Here is an 18,114-nt window from a genome sequence, read left to right as displayed (position 1 = left end):
TAAATAAGCTAAACATGTTCATATACTAGTCAAAATGAGCAAGGATGGATTGGGATTTAAAAGTGGTTATATTGTGTCATCGACTCATTTCTACCTAATCCTATGTGGATAAGCCCAATAAGCCAAGCCCAATTTGGATAAAAGCCCAACATGCCTTATAGCCTATATGGATTAGTTTCCTTTCTTTCACTCTCCAGTTTCCATATCCATTTTCCCTCCGAGCTCTGCGAAAATGGCGGTCTTATGCTGCGCCACCTCTGCTTATCCTACGCATACTCTGAGAGTAACTTCCTCTAAAGTTTCAGTGTGTTCGAGCTCTCGAGTTTCAGTTCCTCAGCTGCATCATTCCGATTCCCCGTTTGTTCCCGAGGTAGAACTGAATACCGAAATTCCCTGTTGATTTCTCAGAAGAACAAAAATAATTGAATTTAACGTTACTCAATTTTGAATTTGGTGAATAAATGAAACACGTACTTCAATTTCTGTGTAGGAATCTCGTTTTCTTACTTTTTTTTTACACCATTGTAACTACTGGTATGCAGTATTGCTCCATGCTTAATTTCTAGCATAATACATAAATAGACGCTCAAACTTGGCCTCAACTGGCAATAAGCATTCCAAATTTGAGAGTGCGCATGTAGACACATCAACTTATCAGTTGAAAAATCCAACTTATAAAATGATCATCTAGGCAACTCCAAAATTTTTGTGTGTGGAGTGTCTACAATACACTGTGAGGATGCGTTGTAGTGTGTAGTTACTAGTTGAGACCAAGTTGAGGTGTCTAGATAAGCACTCTCAAAGTTGGAGTGCTTACTTATAAGCTGAGCTTAAGTTTAAGTGTTTGTTGATGTATTATGCCTGATCTTTATGTATTTAAGTATATCTACCAACAATTTATACATTAAATAACTTAGACTACTAGGGAACTATGACAAAATTTCGGAGTGGACAGCAGGGGCGGAGCCAGGGTACCACTTCGTCAAAAAATTGCACTATATATAGGGTCCAACTTTTTATTTTTTCCCTTAATATATATATATATATATATATATATATATATATATATAGTAGATGTTGAATCTCCTTTGTTTCTTCATATGTTTACCTCTTTCTATACCTAAATAAAAATTCTAGCTCCACCACTTGTGAACAAAGCCATAGTGGCAGATGTATCGGACAGTAGCACTTTTCGCTTCTTGAGATTCAAACTATGTAAATTTTAACAAACATATTAAAAATGTATTTGTTATAGTTTTTGAATATCTAAATTTCAATTTTAAAATATTGAGTTAATCTAATCAAATTTAGCTTTGAAGTTTGGTCAGACTGACTCTCAGGAAGCAAAATGTTCCACATAAGTTGGGACGGAGAGAATATATGTTTATACTTTGTTCTCACTTTACTGCCACAAAGTTGTGGTGGATGCAGTGCCTCACCGCTCATTGTCTTAAAATCCTGGATTTCTGGTGTTGATATTGTGGGCTTGAGATGAGTCTATTTATTGAGAAATGAATGCAACATGATTGAATTTTCTGGATCTGCAATGTGTAGGTTAACAAGGCTGTTGATTCTTTGTCAAAAGAGTTCAGAGAAGTTGACAATTTAGTGGCACGCAATACTGCGCGAGTTTTGAGAGCTTTCCAAAGGGTCAAGGTTGGGTCTCATGTAAGTTTTCATTCTCTAAAATTTGTTAAATTGCTCCTTGTAGACATCATTTACATGTGAATTTACATTTTTGGAGCTAATGAATCTTCAATTATATCAATTTTCGCTGCAAGACTTCTGTATATTCTTCGGTTCCTGTGAACTATACCAACCTGGCAAATGATCATTTGGAGCTTTAGGCCTAGAGTACTGATGGTTTAGAACCTTACTCAACCTTTACCTTAGGATATACTCTCTAGGGTCAGGTGGAAATAAAAAGGTCATGAATTCGATTATTTTGACAATCTGAAAAAAAAAAAATATCAAATCATGAGGGGCCTACCTGTTTTGTTAGTACCATGACTATGATCTTTTTTCTTCTACTGCATGCCGTGAATGATATCTTATCACTGAAAAACTAGTCAAAAGGTTTTTTTTTTTGGGTGAGTGCTCTGACTAGTATTTTATTATTTGCTGTTTATCAAAAACAGAAAAAGATAAGAACTACTATAGTTTATTACCATGTCTGGAAGCAAGCTAATGATTAAAAGTTTGTTCAACTACCAGCGTCCAATAATCATTGTCGTCTGTGATGTGGCGAGACCGAGTGTCAACAAATAGAAAACACCTGTTACCTTAATTTTACAATATACCTTCTGTTCTCTGAAGAAAGCATAATGCATGTACTAGTAGTCTAGCACACAATTTTCTTTCTTTTAGGGGATGTGGGGCATAGGGAGTTGAGTCATGGGCTCATGGCTAGATGAGATTCAAATCTGTCAACAAATTGTTTTGTTCTGTTCCTTAGGTCTATGAACAAATCAAACAAATAAGGACAGTCATTGACACTCTTCCATCCTAGTTAAAATATTACATCACCCCCATTTAAGTGTGCTGGAACAGCATTATATTACATTGTATTTTTTACACTGTCCAACTTATTCAGAATTTGAGATCCTATTTCTAAGTGTTCAGTGGTACACAATATCTTTACTGAACACGGGTAACCAGAATGGTCTCGGCTACGGGAATGACATTGACAAGGTCCAAGTGTCATAGTGGCAACTAGTAGGCACTCTATTTTGTTAGCACTAAAAAGTGTAAAATATACCTGCATCAGCACTTTGGTGGTAGCACTGGCTATGGTCATGAAGAAGCTGGTGGGCGTGAAGCCTTGGACCAGGCTTTTGCAGAAATTGTTGGGGCTGAGTCTGCAATTGTTCGATCACAGGTTTGCAATTTTTTCTTCTTTGGGTAGCTTCATATTTCCATGAAAGAGGATATATTTTCTTAATATACTTTCCCACTTCACCTTCAGTTCTTCTCAGGTACTCATGCAATCACTTGTGCCTTATTCGCTTTCTTAAGACCAGGGGATGAGGTATAGTTATTCTATACTTGTTATTATCACAATACGCTGTTTCATGAATTATTATAGTCCAGAGTACCCATTTATGTTTCAATTATTCGTCATTTTCTAAAAAATATTATTTTTACTGAAAATGACTTGAGTCAACTTGTCTCAGCTGTTAGCGATAGCTGGTGCACCTTATGATACGCTGGAGGAAGTAATTGGAAAAAGGGACTCTGGTGGATTGGGTTCCTTGAAAGACTTTGGAGTAGAATACCGGGAAGTCCCAGTAAGTTGCATCTGCATGTTAGATATAAGGTCCATATGACTTATTTTTCAGAATTTGAGAATAACCAACATTATCTGGACACATCGCAGCTTGCAGAGGATGGCGGGCTTGATTGGGATGCACTTAAAACCTCTATAAGACCTCACACTAAGTGTGCACTCATACAGAGATCATGTGGTTATTCCTGGCGTCGCAGTTTGAGTGTAACTGAGATAGGTCGGGCAATCAATATAATCAAGGTAAACCTTTTGAAACCACGTCCTTGATTATAATAGTTATTTCCAATAACAAACTCTCAAATATTTGGCTACTGAAAGGGTGCCAAAGAATTACAAGTTATTTGAAGTATGCTCTTTATAAGGCATAAGATGCCATGTCTATATAACTGATGTCATCCTAATCCTTGATGGTTTGTGTTTGTAACACTGGGATAGATAATTTTTCTTGTTTTCACTTATCGGTGTTTGGATGTCTTAACATTGGCTATTAGAAAAGATAGTTCTACCTTCTAACTCTCTTCTTTGACGCAGACGCAGAACCCAGGCTGCATGGTCATGGTAGATAACTGCTATGGTGAATTTGTTGACGACATCGAACCTCCTATGGTGGTATGTAAAGTTATTCTTGTCATTGAAGTTCTGCATGTGGAAATATCATAAGTTGATTTTTGGATGAGCAGGGTGCTGACCTAATTGCGGGAAGTTTAATAAAAAATCCGGGTGGAACGATTGCACCATGTGGTGGATATGTTGCGGGAAGGAAAAGATGGGTAGAAGCAGCAGCTTCCCGTCTCTCTGCCCCAGGACTTGGAGTTGATTGCGGTTCTACCCCTGGTGATATAATGAGAACTTTATTTCAGGGTTTATTCCTCTCACCTCAAATGGTTGGTGAAGCAATAAAGGTATCTCTTTTCTGCTAAAGTTTTGATGTGGTAATAATCTTTTGTTACTTCTGCCTCACCTGGTTATATGCATCTTTCCTAACTCCTGTTGCAAGGGAAGCTTCCTGATAGCTGAAGTCATGGCAGCTAAAGGATATAAAGTGCAGCCACTTTGCCGGATCAAGCGTCATGATACAGTGCAGGTTTGTTTGTCACATCTTGCATTAGTCAAGGCATATACAAGTCCTTGTTTGCTAACTGTCGAAGAATGCCCATCTGTTTGCAAAAGAGGTTCTAAAGTGTACCATCCACCATTCAATCACACTTCCTCATTCAATGAGCATTGTAACAATCTTTGTGTTTCTTCTATGAATTATATCACTATATCAAGTACATAATGATGCTTTCAGACGTGTGCCCGTATTTTAAAGCAGTCATTGCTGGATTTCACACTTAAACGTGCAACTGGACACTTGAGTTTTGTTATTCTTGTCAGGCTGTACAACTTGGAAACCGTGAGCGTCTACTTTCATTTTGCGAGGCTGTTCAGAGAAGTTCTCCTGTTAGCTCTTTTATCAGGCCTGTTGCAGGTGCAACTGCTGGCTATGCATCCGAGGTATGACCAGTTCGTTGGGAATAAGAGTTTCGCTGTACTTGAAGGGAACTTTTTCTTTTTTCTTGTTAGTATTGTGTTAACAATGTACTGGAAATAACATTATTGAAGATTGTAAATTGTTAAAGCTATGACATAGGAAACTCTATATAACTATCATGCCTTAAAGCTCATGTAGAATTAGTTGCGATGGGAATCTAATATGAGCAAATATGTTCTTTTTATAGTAGGAAACATTTCTTTAATGTCTTCTTTTATCTGCTTGGGTTCGTTGGAATCATAGAAGATCAGGGAGTTGTGGCGTTGAATCAGAAGCAAGCTTACCTCTGTCCTAACTTTTCGAGCTTGGATAGTTGGTTTAATTTTGAGTCTAGGTTGATGTCTGCAATTTATCTTGGTCGTTTTACCTTATTACCGGCTTGTCCTTTTTCTTTTCCTTTGTATGCTCAACATTTGGATTCTTGTAGTATAATTGATATATGAAGCACAACTTAATTACTTTTTTACTAGAGTTTATTATCTTGAGCGACTTACCTTCCGCCTATTTTTGGAATGTTATTCATGGATTAGGTCATTTTTGCTGATGGAACCTTCATTGATGGAAGTACTAGCGAGCTCTCATGTGATGGACCACTAAGAGAGCCTTTCTCTGTTTTCTGTCAGGTAATACTCTGCCATTTCTTCCGCCATTAGTTAGTTTTCTATAGGAGTAATTGTTTATATGTTTGTTTATGTAACTGATCATGTGGGAAAGAGGTATATGTTTATTCGTTTTTTCAACGAATTTTGGGGAGCTTTCATTTTCTCACTTGAATTTCCAATTGCAGGGTGGCACTCATTGGACGCAGTGGGGACTAGTTCTGGGGGAGGTTTTGAAATCTCTATGAAACTGGAAAAGATCATACATTGGTGAATATCCTTCACAAATCAATTTTTTCCACCAAGTTCCTCAGAGTCTCATCAACGTAAATTGTGGCCAAAAGAGAGATTCTTCATCAACTGCACAAATTTTGTAGAGTAGTCTTTCTACCTTTTACAGGTAAGATAGCAATTTTCCTCTGATTTGCTCTACAAAAACCTTGGTCTTTCAAAGAACTGTGAATATATTAAGTCTGCAAAGATTACTATGAGCTTTGGTATCCCTTGACAAAGATTTTGACATGGCTTCAGTGGATTTGACTTTTCTTTCTAAAACATTATTTGATTAAAAGATTTGTCATCACTTATTTCTGTTTCATTCATCAGACCATGAGAATGATATCGGATGGTCCGCACTATATTATCATATACAAGAATGCAAAGGAGGTGAAGAGGGTAGCTTGGACATTAATACAGAACAAGTAATCCAGAGGTAAGGATTTGTTAGTCTCAGTATTAGTACTTCTATCAATAGATATTGTTTCTCGGAAAAGGAATGGAAAAAATTGCATATAACTCAAAGGCATGTCCATGTTTTTTCAAGGAGAGGAATATGAGAGGTTATAGATCCATCCCCGCTTCCAATGTGCATCAGAGAATATGGTCAGAATACTCTGAAGATGCCTGAGTGTTAAAAGACATGCCAGTCAGTCAAATTCTTCGTGTTAAAACATGCTTCATTTTCCTAGGTGCTCAACTACTTGAAATGATTATGTATTCATTGTTTATCATGCTTATTCTATTTGATTAATCTGTTCATCATGCTCAGCTCATTGTGCTTTCACGTGGCTTGTACTTGAAATATTTCATACTCCCTGTTTTTAATGATTTCTACTGATCCAATTTCCTACGATTAGGTTAGTAGCATGAACCAAGCAAATGGACGTTTGAAAACAGATCCTCCTTTGATGCTGTCAAGTTTAGTCCAGGCATCATAGTCTGATCAATTGCTCAAAATATTGTCACAAACTTAATAGGACGAACTCAAGACTTCTATACAGAAATAATGCTCAATTATATTGTCTAACTTGTTCACGTTTTGTTATTTTATGTTGTAATTTATGCACCACCTGCTGTGCTTCTGCGTGACTGCTAATTTTCTGCTTGTACACCCGATTTCATCGAGTATATATCATCTTTCATCAGCACAAGTAGTATTGTACTAAGTTACATTGTTCATCAAACTAGGCAAATGGTTTCCTAGTGTTTTGTTTTGTCTCTGCTAGGAGATGAACTATATTCTTAGCGATGCCTTTTCTTGTATGTTATGAAAGCCTTTTATTTTGTATATATCACAATTCACAGTCCTAATATTGTCGAACTAATAATGCCTAGGGATACACTACTTTGTCCAAAGCATAGTCCTATGATTTGGTTTTGTTGACTCGGTATTATCAAGACCGGCAGGTCAATTTTAGAATCATCTCCAACGTTATTCTGGAATGTGAAATCACTGTTCAAGGCAGAATTTTCATTAAGAGGGCTCATCATCTACTACATACACTATACAAATTGATTTCTATATATATACAACGTGAGTTTTAATAACGGTGTTTGGATGAACCTCTTCCTGCAATCTTTTATTTTATAAGTGGTCTAAAAAATTAATTCTCCCCATACGTCTGATATTAATAATCCAGTTGATTACATTTTTGGTATGGTCTTTGTATTGAACGTGCATCGTCGTGCCATTATGGGTACTGGGCATTGACATTAACTATTGATTGCTAGGCATGTACTGATACACCAGACATTAAATTTATACATTTTATTGATGTTAAATGCGTGGAACGGTGGAAGAATCTTCACTATAGCTTATCATCAATACATGGAAGTTATTTTATAACATCAATTTTTACTTCTCTTTTTCAATTTGTTTATCCTATTTTATTTTTTTAATCCATTTAAAAATGAAAAGTTTCCTTTTCTACATGACAATTTGAAGAGCACTAAATTAAAGATATTTTTAAAATTTGGTATCAAATTATAATCGAGCAAATTGATTGAAACGGATCCATAAGACCCTTTGCGTGTATCAGAAACTGGGGCCGGCAACTGTGGGCCCTCCGAGTAAGTTGGATCGGCACGTGCATGAGCACGTGGTTTGGTGCCACGTGTTAAATGTTCTTCTAGATATTGGGCCCACTATTTCTAGGCTCAGCCAATAGAAACGTAAATTCAGTCAATTAGGTGGACCCACAACTCTTCAACTTCCAAAACCACACGTAAAATTCATACACATTCAATTGTCACTTAAAAATTTATAATTATCTTCTAAATGCGTTCAATTTTAGTTAAATAAATAGAATAAAAATTAACGTTCAAATTCACATTGATTATTTAATAGGCTAATTTTACTATTTTGAAAGTCATATTTTCATGGGACTAGTTTTCTCTATCTTTTCTAAAATCTACTAAAAAGCTAGAAGCAAAAGTGTTACTAGCATTTAGCCCCCCAATAGAGAAAACATAGGCCTTCAAATAATTTTGTCAAAAATGTAGGCCATTAGTCCATTACAAAGCCGCGTAAGAGACGAGTGAATTCCCTCTATGTCACATTATAATCGTAGTGTCGGGTGTAATTTTCTATCTATATTTTCACTAATATATTGTCATGTTGTGAACGTAGCCTCTCGTAGAAATATAGTATAAAATTGCATACAATAAATCCTTATAGTCAAACTCTTCTCCAGACCCCGAGCTTAGAGTATCACACTGCCTACATATATATATAACAGATGAGAAAATCACCTAGTATTTAAATCTCCGGATATATCGACTGTCCTTTTAGCATATCAATATCGTAAACTCAACGTGGCAATTGTTTTTTTTTAATATAAAGAGTATTCATTTTCTCCAATAGTTAACAGCCTTGTACGATCTACAGGGTCAGTGTTTTGGTTGGTGTACAATATTATTCACTACAATCTCAACAATTTCTTCATTGCATTTAACGCCCATTTCTACAAACTCTGTAAGTACTTGTCTTTCTCTTTCTTACCCCTTTTTTCCTATTTTTGTTAGCTCCCACTCATTAGTTATACTTTTTATGTTGAAATCATTATGTATTTTGTTGGGATTAACCATAAGAAGTCACTTATGTAGAGATTTTACTTGTTTAGATTACAATATTGTTGAAAGATCAAATTTTTACTTTTCTTGAAAATGTTGCTTATGTTTTTTAGTGCAGCAGCTGGATCCTTGATGTTTTTTTCTTGGGTGAATCTTGAAATATCCATGATTGTATTGTAGCCTAGCTAGTTTCCATTTAGCTTGTTTGAGTCCAAATTGACCTTGTAATTTGTAAAGGGTTTGTCTTTTTGATGATTTTAAGGTCATAAAAATACAAGGTCAACTGTTGAGGAAACTAGAGGTGAGACAGAGTGATTAGCTTAGTTTGTAATTTCATCTTGTTCTTGGGCAAAAGACCCAAAAGTTGCACACTGAACCACACACTGTTAGCTAAAATATCATCCATACTTGTGGGATTACACTGGTAGGTAGGATGCGTGCATCCTACCCCGACCCCACTTATGGGACTACACGGGGCATGTTGTTTTGTTGTTGTACTAGTGATACTATGATACTTTGGATTCCTCATATTTCTCGTTGTAGTTAGGACTAAGTGTTGATGTCGATAAGTACTCTTTTCTTTAAACCTTTCCACTTACCTTAACTCTATCTTGAACTAACTAACAGATTTGTTCTATTACTGTTAGCATGTAAATAAGAGGATTTTTTATGGTAATTTATCATTGATTGGGTACCAATTAAGAACTGCGAACACTATTAAGTCATGGTTCACCAGATGGTTTAGTTTAGATTGATTGGTTAACGGAGCTATATCCAATTATTGATCCAAAATGGGATGGATTGGGAACATTGAGTACCTTTGAAGGGTTAGTTTAGGTCATGAATGAGTCAATCTGCCCTTCTAGTTAGAACATAAAGTTGAAGACCGAAGACAAAGCTGGCTTGTCCTCGGAATTATAACCTTTCAGATTATGAATGATGGAATAATTGGGTTAAAAAACTGACTGGTATGAGAAGTCAGTGTTACAGATTTGTCATTTGGGTTTCTTAATTGTTGCAAGTGGAAGTGGTGATATATCCTGATGGTTGACATGAGGAGTGAAGGTCGAGGAATAGAAATGAAATTTGGCGGATTGAATTAAATAATGGTGGTAATCTACATAAATCAGTAGATATATTGTACATAAATGAATTTTGGGTAACAATGAAAGTTGTACTTCTGTATATCAATGAAATTCTTGTCTATTTTATTTCCCTACATTTCTCTTGAAAATTCAGTCCTGATAAGTCTTAACACCACTGTGCAGGTTTGATTTTGGTATTCTTGTTGGCGAACAACAAATATGGAATTGGATCTGGATCGTGGGCAAGTCACACTGATAGTATCCAGTATATGTCTTATGCTGACTTTGCATTTCAGCATACAGCTAGTGACAGAACATTTTACGTCATGGAAGAAGCCTAAAGAGCAAAAGGCCATAATTATTATCGTCCTCATGGCACCCTTGTATGCTATTGTCTCCTTCATTGGATTGGTCGATTTCATGGGAAGCAAACCCTTTTTCACTTTCTTGGAATCTGTCAAAGAATGTTATGAAGCAATTGTAAGTATAGCCAAGTTAACACTTTCTGCCTGCATCAAGCGTCACTTGTTGAGCTGTGTTCTTGTCAGAGATTCTTTGCTCACTTGTGTTCTATGTGATACAGGTGATGGCTAAGTTTCTGGGGTTGATGTACACTTACTTGAATATATCCATAAGCAAAAACATAGTCCCTGATGAAATTAAGGGAAGACAGATTCACCACTCATTCCCAATGACACTCTTCCAGGTACAATGTGTAATCTAAAATTATGTGTACATATCACTCGTATATATTATCAACATTGCATGTTTATGAGAAAAAAATGTGATGATGCCAACAAGGACGGAAACTAAATTACATTCCGTTCAGCATGCCTTATAGAGTATATATACTGTTAAGCACAGAGTGCACTATTTCAATTCTTTTGCACCGATGGATAGGTATACTCCTGCATTGAGTTGCTTACTAAGTTTACATGGACAAATTATTTTACTGTGTAGTAAGTTTATAAACTCAGATGTTAGGCATATAAGTACACCATTTCAGTGCTCTCTTTCTTTTTTCTTTGGGACCAAAAAGCATGATGCCTCCTAGAAGCTTACATATACAGTTTTAGTGTTGTCATGGTACTCGGTCACAAGCTAACTGTTGTGTCACTGCAGCCTCACAGTGTTCATTTGAACCATCATACATTGAAGCTTCTCAAGAACTGGACATGGCAATTTGTTGTGATTCGCCCTGTATGCTCCATCTTGATGGTTGTTTTACAAATGCTTGGAGTGTACCCTAGTTGGGTTAGCTGGACCTTTACCATCATTTTGAACATATCCGTTTCACTGGCATTGTACTCTCTTGTGGTTTTCTACCACGTGTTTGCGAAGGAGTTGGCGCCTCACAAGCCTCTAGCCAAGTTCCTGTGTGTCAAAGGAATTGTCTTTTTCGTTTTCTGGCAGGTTCGTCTCTCATCTTTCATTAGTCTTATATTTTGCTTTCTTGTAATTTACATATTGGATTTCAAATTTTGCTGCTATTTTCTTTATGGGACCTGCATTATTGATTAGAATGTTCTACAACAACAATGAACCCAGTGTAATTCCACAAGTGAGGTCTAGGGAGGGTGGTGTGTATGCAGCCTTACTTGCAACCTTGAGAGAAGGTTGGTTTCCTAATGGTATACAAATCAAACCATTAGCGCTAAATTTCTTTATGAAGTCTGCTAGAATGTTCTACAACAACAACGAAACTAAGTGTAATCCCACAGTGGGGTCTGGGAAGGGTGGTGTGTACGCAGCCTTACCTCTATATCTTGTAAAGATAGAGAGGTTGTTTCCAATAGACTCGCAACTCATCAGAATGTACTATATTTCCAAATCTCCTAATGGTATGAAAATCAAATATTAATATCTGCTTTTACAGTATAGTTTTGTTATGCTAAAAAAGAAACTTGTACCACTTTGCAGGGTATTCTGCTTAGTATTCTGGTATCACTAGGCATAATAAAATCTCACTATTTCTGGCTTGAGGTGGAGCGCCTTCAGGAAGGTATGCAGAATGAACTAGTGATCGTGGAGATGGTTTTCTTCGCTATCCTTATGCGTCATGCATACAGTGCAGCGCCATATCGCGCAGAAGCTGTTTCAACTACTTCAGGAGATGCTACTTTAGGAGATAAAAAGAATGAGTGATTATGCAACATGTATTGTTGTGAAAAATTGTCTTCAGACATCAGTCACTTCTCCCTACTGCTTTTGTATGTTATATTGGATTTGCTTGTTGATGTATACCAGATTCCTATTACAGATCAACTAGAACATTTTGTGAGTGTTAATTAGCACTGAATCCTTTCATTCTGAGGCAATGAATACTTCATTTGAAATAAAACAGAGAAGCATATTAGCAGTTGACTCTTTTCTTTTCTTTTTTGTCTTTATAATTATAATTTTTGACTACTCAACTATTTAGGTTAATTCTTCTTTCATCTCTTCTCAAAGGTTTGTCTACAACATGCTTTTGAGTTTTGTGATAAATTATCAAGTTCTGATTTACTTTCTTAAATTTTGTAGTAAGTCAAAATTAAACAAACAAATTGGAAGCGAGAGTACTATTTTTAAAAAAAATAAAGTTATAAAGAGAACTCACTAATTGATGTATAATAAAAAGATAACACTACTTGTTCCAAGAATCCTAAAATATGGATAGTACATACTAACACACATAACCATCAAAGGATATCGTGTAAAGGATGAGATTGCTACTCTGTTAATCAAAGATTTCTAGTTCGAGGCTTGATTTAGTCAAACTACACTACAGGTATCAGACACCGGATGAAAAATAAAAAAGAAAACATTATACACACATAAAAAGTATTTTTCTTTATTCTCTCGTCCACACTATTTTCCATTTTCATTGATTATATATTGTAAAAAAATTTATTCCTCAATAACTGGTAAATATTTATTTTATTTAATTAAATATATTTATCCTTTAATAATTTAAAATGTATACTTTTGACCCCATTACATATCAATATTCACGATTATAATAATTATATTAAAAATTACACCATTTAAATATTCATATGTTATGTTATTAGACATGTATTTTTATTTTATTTATAAAATCTGGTCCCACATCCTACCAGCTAGGTGTTCTACGCCACGTATGATTGGAAAGATCTTGTTGAGAAGAAGAGCTCTGCAAATTGCTAACTATACAAGAGCTAGCAATTGTTTTTGTTTTTGAAATTCTAATAAACACATGAACCCATTCACATAAACTTCCTTGTTTCAGTAAAAAGTATTGAACTTTACCATGACAGCACTTGCTCAAATTCCCATCAATTTATCACCCTTAAAGACACCACATGATGCTTTGTACAAAAAAACAAACTTTCTTGGGCTGAAATTACAGCGACCCAGTTGTTGTTTCACTAATTTAAGTGCAAGAAAAGTGTCAATTTGTAGTAGTTGGTACAAATTAGGAGCTTTTAAGGAGAAAAACTCATTCTTGACAGATAAAAATGGGATTTTGATGAAGGAGGAGAGATGGGGTTGTGAGAAAAGAATGGTTTTTGTGAAATTTAAACAAGGGTTTGGATTGGATGGGATTGGTGATGGTGGTGGTGGTGGTGGTGGTGGTGGTGGGGGTGGTGGGAGGGATAATAGTGAGACTGTGAGAGTGTTGAGTAATCTTGTGCTAGCAATTGGGCTTACTTATCTTACTATGACTGGTCAGCTGGGTTGGATCTTGGATGCTATTGTTTCTGTTTGGGTACTTCTCTCTCAAGCATCACTTAGCTTGGCATATTAGCATTTAGATTCTATTTGTGCACCATTTGGTTATTAGAGATGATATATTTATGTAGTATGATGATTAGGGTAGAGGGTTAGTTACGTAGTTGAGAGTTGTCTCGCTTTATCTTTCATACTAATAGTCGTAGCATTACTCAATGTGTTGTTGTTATTTCATTTCTGTACCATTTAATGTTTCTTGCACTTGGATTATTGTATTATTTTGTTGTATTGATTGTTCCCTTTTAGTATGCTTTGTGATGCGTTGTTTAGTATTTTGTCTTGGTTTTTTCACTTCCGTTGTTTTCGTTCTTCGAACCGCTTTATAATGCTTTTACTTGAGTTGAGGGTACAAACTCTCTAACTCCCAAGGTAGGGGTAAGGTCTACATACACACTACCCTCCCCAGACCCCACTTGTGGACTGGGTGTGTTGGTGTTGTTGTTGTTGATGTTGATGATAAGAAATGAGCTAATGAAGAAGTGAGATTCATATAGCCGTTCCCAACTTGTTTGGGACTGAAGCATAGTAGTTGTTGTTGTTTGGTTATTAGAGATATACGTCTATATTTAATTTTACATGGAATTGTTAGAAATTAGTTTTTTTGTGAGGATAGTATGCCATGGCTTGGGTACACCTTTTTTTCTTTTCCAGAATGACTTTCATCTCAGGTATCACCTTTAAAGTAAATTGTGTGATGCTAGTTCAGAAACTTCTTTAATTTACATTTGCTGTTTCTGATACTTAACATGTACTGTATAAGCTAACACAGTGTATGGAACATGTTAATACTATGATGATGCTTATCCTTTCATATTTTAGGGTGTTTGTGTTCACTGCATTTTAGAATTTATTTAAGTTATCGCTGTTCGCATAGTGCTTAAATCTGAAGGACTAATGAGTAATATATGTACAATTTTTCATTATGCAGTCAATCTCTGTATTGCTGCTTTGCATGTATTAGCTATGGTTATCTTGCCATGCCATACCTTAGATATTAACAGTTGTCTTTCATTTTCTGTTTTTCAGATCCTTGCAGTTCTACTTCCAATTTTAGGTTTGGGAGCTTTTATTTGGTGGGCTGGACGAGATATTGTTCAAAGCGCTGTAAGGGAACTAAACTTGCATGTCTTCACTTTTCCACATTTATCCTATTATTTCAACTGCCTGCATTGAGAATTGCATATGTGCCTACTTCTGCCTGTGAAATATCAAATTTAAGTAGTTTGACTGATAATAAATTTATGTGGATAATATATCTCATCCATTATTTTGAAGTATTTTTGAATATTACATTACATTAAAGGGATCCGGTATTCAAACTCCTCTAGTGTACGGATCTCAATGAGATCACTTTCTCCCCTATTAACTTGACGTGCACTTCTTTTGGACTTTATAGATTTCATCCAAAAATGCAATTTGTGTATAGCTCTATCGCCTCAAACCGATTTAGCACTTCTCAGTATCTCAAAATGTGTCAAGTTCTGCAGCATCTAACCTGCTCTATTGTATCCTTCCGTGAAATGCTTAAATTTCAACTGACAGACAGAATTTCTAGAATAACTACTATTTGTGACAAACAATGGGCTATCTTGTGCTCGTATATTTTTACAATGTGTGTATGATGCTTTTACCAAGCAGTTAGGATTATTCTGTTGTAGGTGCACTCCTTAGGGTAATACAGTGATGAGAAATATATATATTGTTTTAAAATTAAAGCAGATCAGATGGAAGTTCTCTGGGTCCATCTAAACAACTATCAAACTTCTTATGGCACATGCTTCCTTTCTGTGTTTGCTAATGGATTTCTTCTACTGTGCAGTGCCCAAACTGCGGGAATGAATTTCAAATTTTCAGGTAAGATCAAATGGAACCTTGTTTAAGAGAAATATTGAAGCCAGGGGGTTGGTTGTTTTTGTTACTCATAGCATTGATTTTCACCCAGTGCAGGTCTACTTTAAATGATGAGGTTCAGCTTTGCCCTTTCTGTACTCAGCCATTCTCAGGTTAAAATTGATTCTCTAAGTTGGCTTGTCTCCCTTGTTTTGACAACTTCCTCATAGCTGAGCAATTGCCAATTGGTGGCATTCTTGTTTCATTTAGTTACATTATTGCTCTCATATTGGGTTTTAAGAGAGCTGATGGGAATTTGCACACCGAACAGATTTATCAAGAAATTCAAATATCAAATAGCTCGTATCATATATGGCCCTAAATAAAATTTATGTACCCTGTTTACCTCGCGTTTCTCCGCCTCATAATCTTATTCCTTTGTCCCAATGCATATATGCAAGGTAAACCATCAGAAGTTCACAGCTCTTCATGTGGCTTGTTTGCATTGCACTTAGGCTTACTATATCGATCTCCCAGTCCTAGATATAAGTAGAGCTTCGTCTATTTCTCTTCTTTTCCTTATAATTATTTTCTCTCCGTTGTGGTCTTTTGAATCCTTGGAGTATATACATGTTTGATGTTTTTTAATGGTTGTTAAGCACTTGAATACAACAATCAGATGTTGCTAGCGATAATTAATATCTTGAGAGTGTTGAATGTGTTTTGACTTTTCTTTCTGTTATCTTGGACTTCCTTGATGTAAATTGATTTTTTTAATCATTTCAAATCTTTGTTCAAACATTGATGTGGGCTATATCATGAGTAACTGATGCAAGCTAAGCGTGTTATTTGAGATATTCCTTGCATATCTGCAGTTGTTGGTAATAAGTTCGTGAGAGACCCAGTAACGTTCTCCAACCAGTCAACTACATTTGGCCAAGCATTCGGTGATTTCAGTACTCGTTCAAAGAAAGGTTCATCTTTCTTACTCTTCTTTAAACATTTACTGGTTATGGTGTTCAGTTGCATAGTCCATTTACCTAAACTCGGTGCATAATAAGGGCACTAACAGTTTAATCATTCATGAAGTTCTTTTTTTTTTTTTTTTTGGAATATCGTTCATCTGATGAAGTTAATGCTGCCTCTCCTGTAAATAAGCTCAACTTTTGCAGTTCTCCTTCTGGAAAGTTAGCCAGCATAAACAAATATGAGAATGGATTCCTTCAAGAAAGAAAACTTTCTTTTCTAACTTCTTTGGGATCCTTATGTGCTCTATTAGTGTTGGTATTCAAATATTTCCTTAAGATTAAAGTCTTAAAATTCCAAGCAAACTTGGTTTATGTTTCTTCTCATCATGCGTTTCTGTCTGAGAATTTTTTTAAGATTAAGAGATGAATCTTTAAAACATGTTTTCCAGATAAACTTCAAATAATCCTCATAAGAATTGATTTAACTGCTAGACTGCGGAATACTGCCAAAATTTGTGCAACTTTAACCATTAGGGCTTTAAATCATGATCCTAGGACTGTCCCTTGATATATCTGGATTAGAGCTTACTTCACCTCATGTATTTACTTTACAGGTAAGGATTCTTCTATCGGAATTGTTGATATAGAAGCAGAAGTTAAGGACGCGGACTAGGCAGTGGTCTCCAGTCATACAGTAGCATATGGTAAAGCACTTAGATTATTTTTGCATCTTTGCCTATGCATGTGATGGACAACACACTTCAAACATAACTGTAGCTATTTATAAACATTATATATGATGTGTCATCCACCTTTGTCTCCCTTCAAATTTGTGTTTTTTATTTGAAAAGAAAATCCCATGCACAATCATTTTGTTGTTACTCCATGATGACTATATGCTGCCAGTGTAGAAATAATGTCCAGAATAGAACTGTTTGGACAGAGTGTCCAATCTGTGTCTCTAAAAAGAAGTCATTTCGAAATTGTCATATTCTGTCTATCTCTGTCATTCCTCACTTGGAGGGGGTGCGTTTTGGAATTGATCCTTCTATCGTTGTTATCGTTGGGTGCTGGTACAACGTAATTTGCTATTGATATGAACATATGCACCCTCCAAACATAGATGGTGATTTACATTTTAGCAGTCTTTTGCTGGTCTTGTCCTATTATGTATGAGACTGCTTCTTTTTCTTCTTTCATAGAAATCATCGTTAGGGATTATGGGGAAGCAGCAGCAGCTGAACAGGACGAAGACAAAAGAACATCCCACATCAGTATGAAGAGAAGCTTCTCGTAAGCACTATGCTGTCTTGAAATACGAAGAACACTACGTTTAGCATAGCTTGTCATGCATGGTCGTACATGACTGTACAGTCGCGAACACATGATCAACATATTATAGAATATTGCTGATTATGTTAGAAAAAAGTGTGTGATACCATTATACTTGATTGCAGTTGCCCCATAGTATACCATAGCATTGGATACCTTATCATGTTTGTAAAAATACTTTCTACCCTCTCATCAGTTGAGGTGTTGATTGTATTATGATGTGATAAACAATAACATACCCCGTGTAATTCTACAAGCGGGGTTCAGTAGGTTAAGATGTATGCACACCTTATCCTCGCTTTCCAACTTTTTAGTTAAGCCAGATGATGCCGTTTTCTCTATGACAGTAGGAGCAATAAACTGAATCTAGTATATT

The 18,114-nt window shown here is 35.8% G+C and overlaps 3 protein-coding genes across 4 annotated transcripts; all 3 read left to right on the top strand.

Annotated features, from left to right (window-relative positions):
* The first annotated feature begins 201 nt into the window (after nucleotides 1-201).
* Nucleotides 202-6,426, top strand: LOC125808573 (uncharacterized). Its single transcript, XM_049488252.1, has 13 exons — nucleotides 202-370; nucleotides 1,555-1,668; nucleotides 2,768-2,878; nucleotides 2,966-3,028; nucleotides 3,174-3,287; nucleotides 3,377-3,526; nucleotides 3,818-3,895; nucleotides 3,967-4,188; nucleotides 4,284-4,370; nucleotides 4,664-4,783; nucleotides 5,351-5,443; nucleotides 5,608-5,819; nucleotides 6,026-6,426. The coding sequence occupies exons 1-12, from the start codon at nucleotides 233-235 to the stop codon at nucleotides 5,665-5,667; spliced, it is 1,350 nt and encodes a 449-aa protein (XP_049344209.1). The 5' UTR covers nucleotides 202-232; the 3' UTR covers nucleotides 5,668-5,819; nucleotides 6,026-6,426.
* Nucleotides 6,427-8,559: 2,133 nt separating this feature from the next.
* Nucleotides 8,560-12,212, top strand: LOC125808591 (uncharacterized). Of its 2 annotated transcripts, none has more exons than XM_049488270.1 (5): nucleotides 8,560-8,672; nucleotides 10,039-10,335; nucleotides 10,439-10,561; nucleotides 10,978-11,268; nucleotides 11,776-12,212. In XM_049488270.1, the coding sequence occupies exons 2-5, from the start codon at nucleotides 10,075-10,077 to the stop codon at nucleotides 11,998-12,000; spliced, it is 900 nt and encodes a 299-aa protein (XP_049344227.1). In that variant the 5' UTR covers nucleotides 8,560-8,672; nucleotides 10,039-10,074; the 3' UTR covers nucleotides 12,001-12,212. The 2 variants fall into 2 exon arrangements, with proteins under 2 accessions (XP_049344227.1, XP_049344235.1); XM_049488278.1 differs by lacking the exon at nucleotides 8,560-8,672 and adding an exon at nucleotides 8,733-9,071.
* Nucleotides 12,213-13,045: 833 nt separating this feature from the next.
* Nucleotides 13,046-17,148, top strand: LOC125808620 (uncharacterized). The gene is made up of 6 exons (XM_049488298.1): nucleotides 13,046-13,585; nucleotides 14,635-14,712; nucleotides 15,428-15,462; nucleotides 15,556-15,611; nucleotides 16,314-16,412; nucleotides 17,021-17,148. The coding sequence occupies exons 1-6, from the start codon at nucleotides 13,127-13,129 to the stop codon at nucleotides 17,077-17,079; spliced, it is 786 nt and encodes a 261-aa protein (XP_049344255.1). The 5' UTR covers nucleotides 13,046-13,126; the 3' UTR covers nucleotides 17,080-17,148.
* The last annotated feature ends 966 nt before the right edge of the window (nucleotides 17,149-18,114 follow it).

Source organism: Solanum verrucosum, unplaced genomic scaffold (assembly GCF_900185275.1).
Source record: "Solanum verrucosum unplaced genomic scaffold, falcon-dt-bn FXZP01000277.1, whole genome shotgun sequence".
Taxonomy (NCBI): domain Eukaryota; kingdom Viridiplantae; phylum Streptophyta; class Magnoliopsida; order Solanales; family Solanaceae; genus Solanum; species Solanum verrucosum.
This window is presented reverse-complemented; position numbering and strand designations above follow the sequence as displayed.

Bases quoted from the DNA above. Each gene is read 5' to 3' on its own strand.
- LOC125808573 (XM_049488252.1), top strand. From the start codon at position 233: ATGGCGGTCTTATGCTGCGCCACCTCTGCTTATCCTACGCATACTCTG. The intron at 371-1,554 runs GTAGAACTGAAT...TGCAATGTGTAG, and splicing joins ATTCCCCGTTTGTTCCCGAG to GTTAACAAGGCTGTTGATTC. The intron at 3,029-3,173 runs GTATAGTTATTC...AACTTGTCTCAG, and splicing joins TCTTAAGACCAGGGGATGAG to CTGTTAGCGATAGCTGGTGC.
- LOC125808591 (XM_049488270.1), top strand. From the start codon at position 10,075: ATGGAATTGGATCTGGATCGTGGGCAAGTCACACTGATAGTATCCAGT. The intron at 10,562-10,977 runs GTACAATGTGTA...GTGTCACTGCAG, and splicing joins TCCCAATGACACTCTTCCAG to CCTCACAGTGTTCATTTGAA. The intron at 11,269-11,775 runs GTTCGTCTCTCA...ACCACTTTGCAG, and splicing joins TCTTTTTCGTTTTCTGGCAG to GGTATTCTGCTTAGTATTCT.
- LOC125808620 (XM_049488298.1), top strand. From the start codon at position 13,127: ATGACAGCACTTGCTCAAATTCCCATCAATTTATCACCCTTAAAGACA. The intron at 14,713-15,427 runs GTAAGGGAACTA...TCTACTGTGCAG, and splicing joins GAGATATTGTTCAAAGCGCT to TGCCCAAACTGCGGGAATGA. The intron at 16,413-17,020 runs GTTCATCTTTCT...TTTACTTTACAG, and splicing joins CAGTACTCGTTCAAAGAAAG to GTAAGGATTCTTCTATCGGA.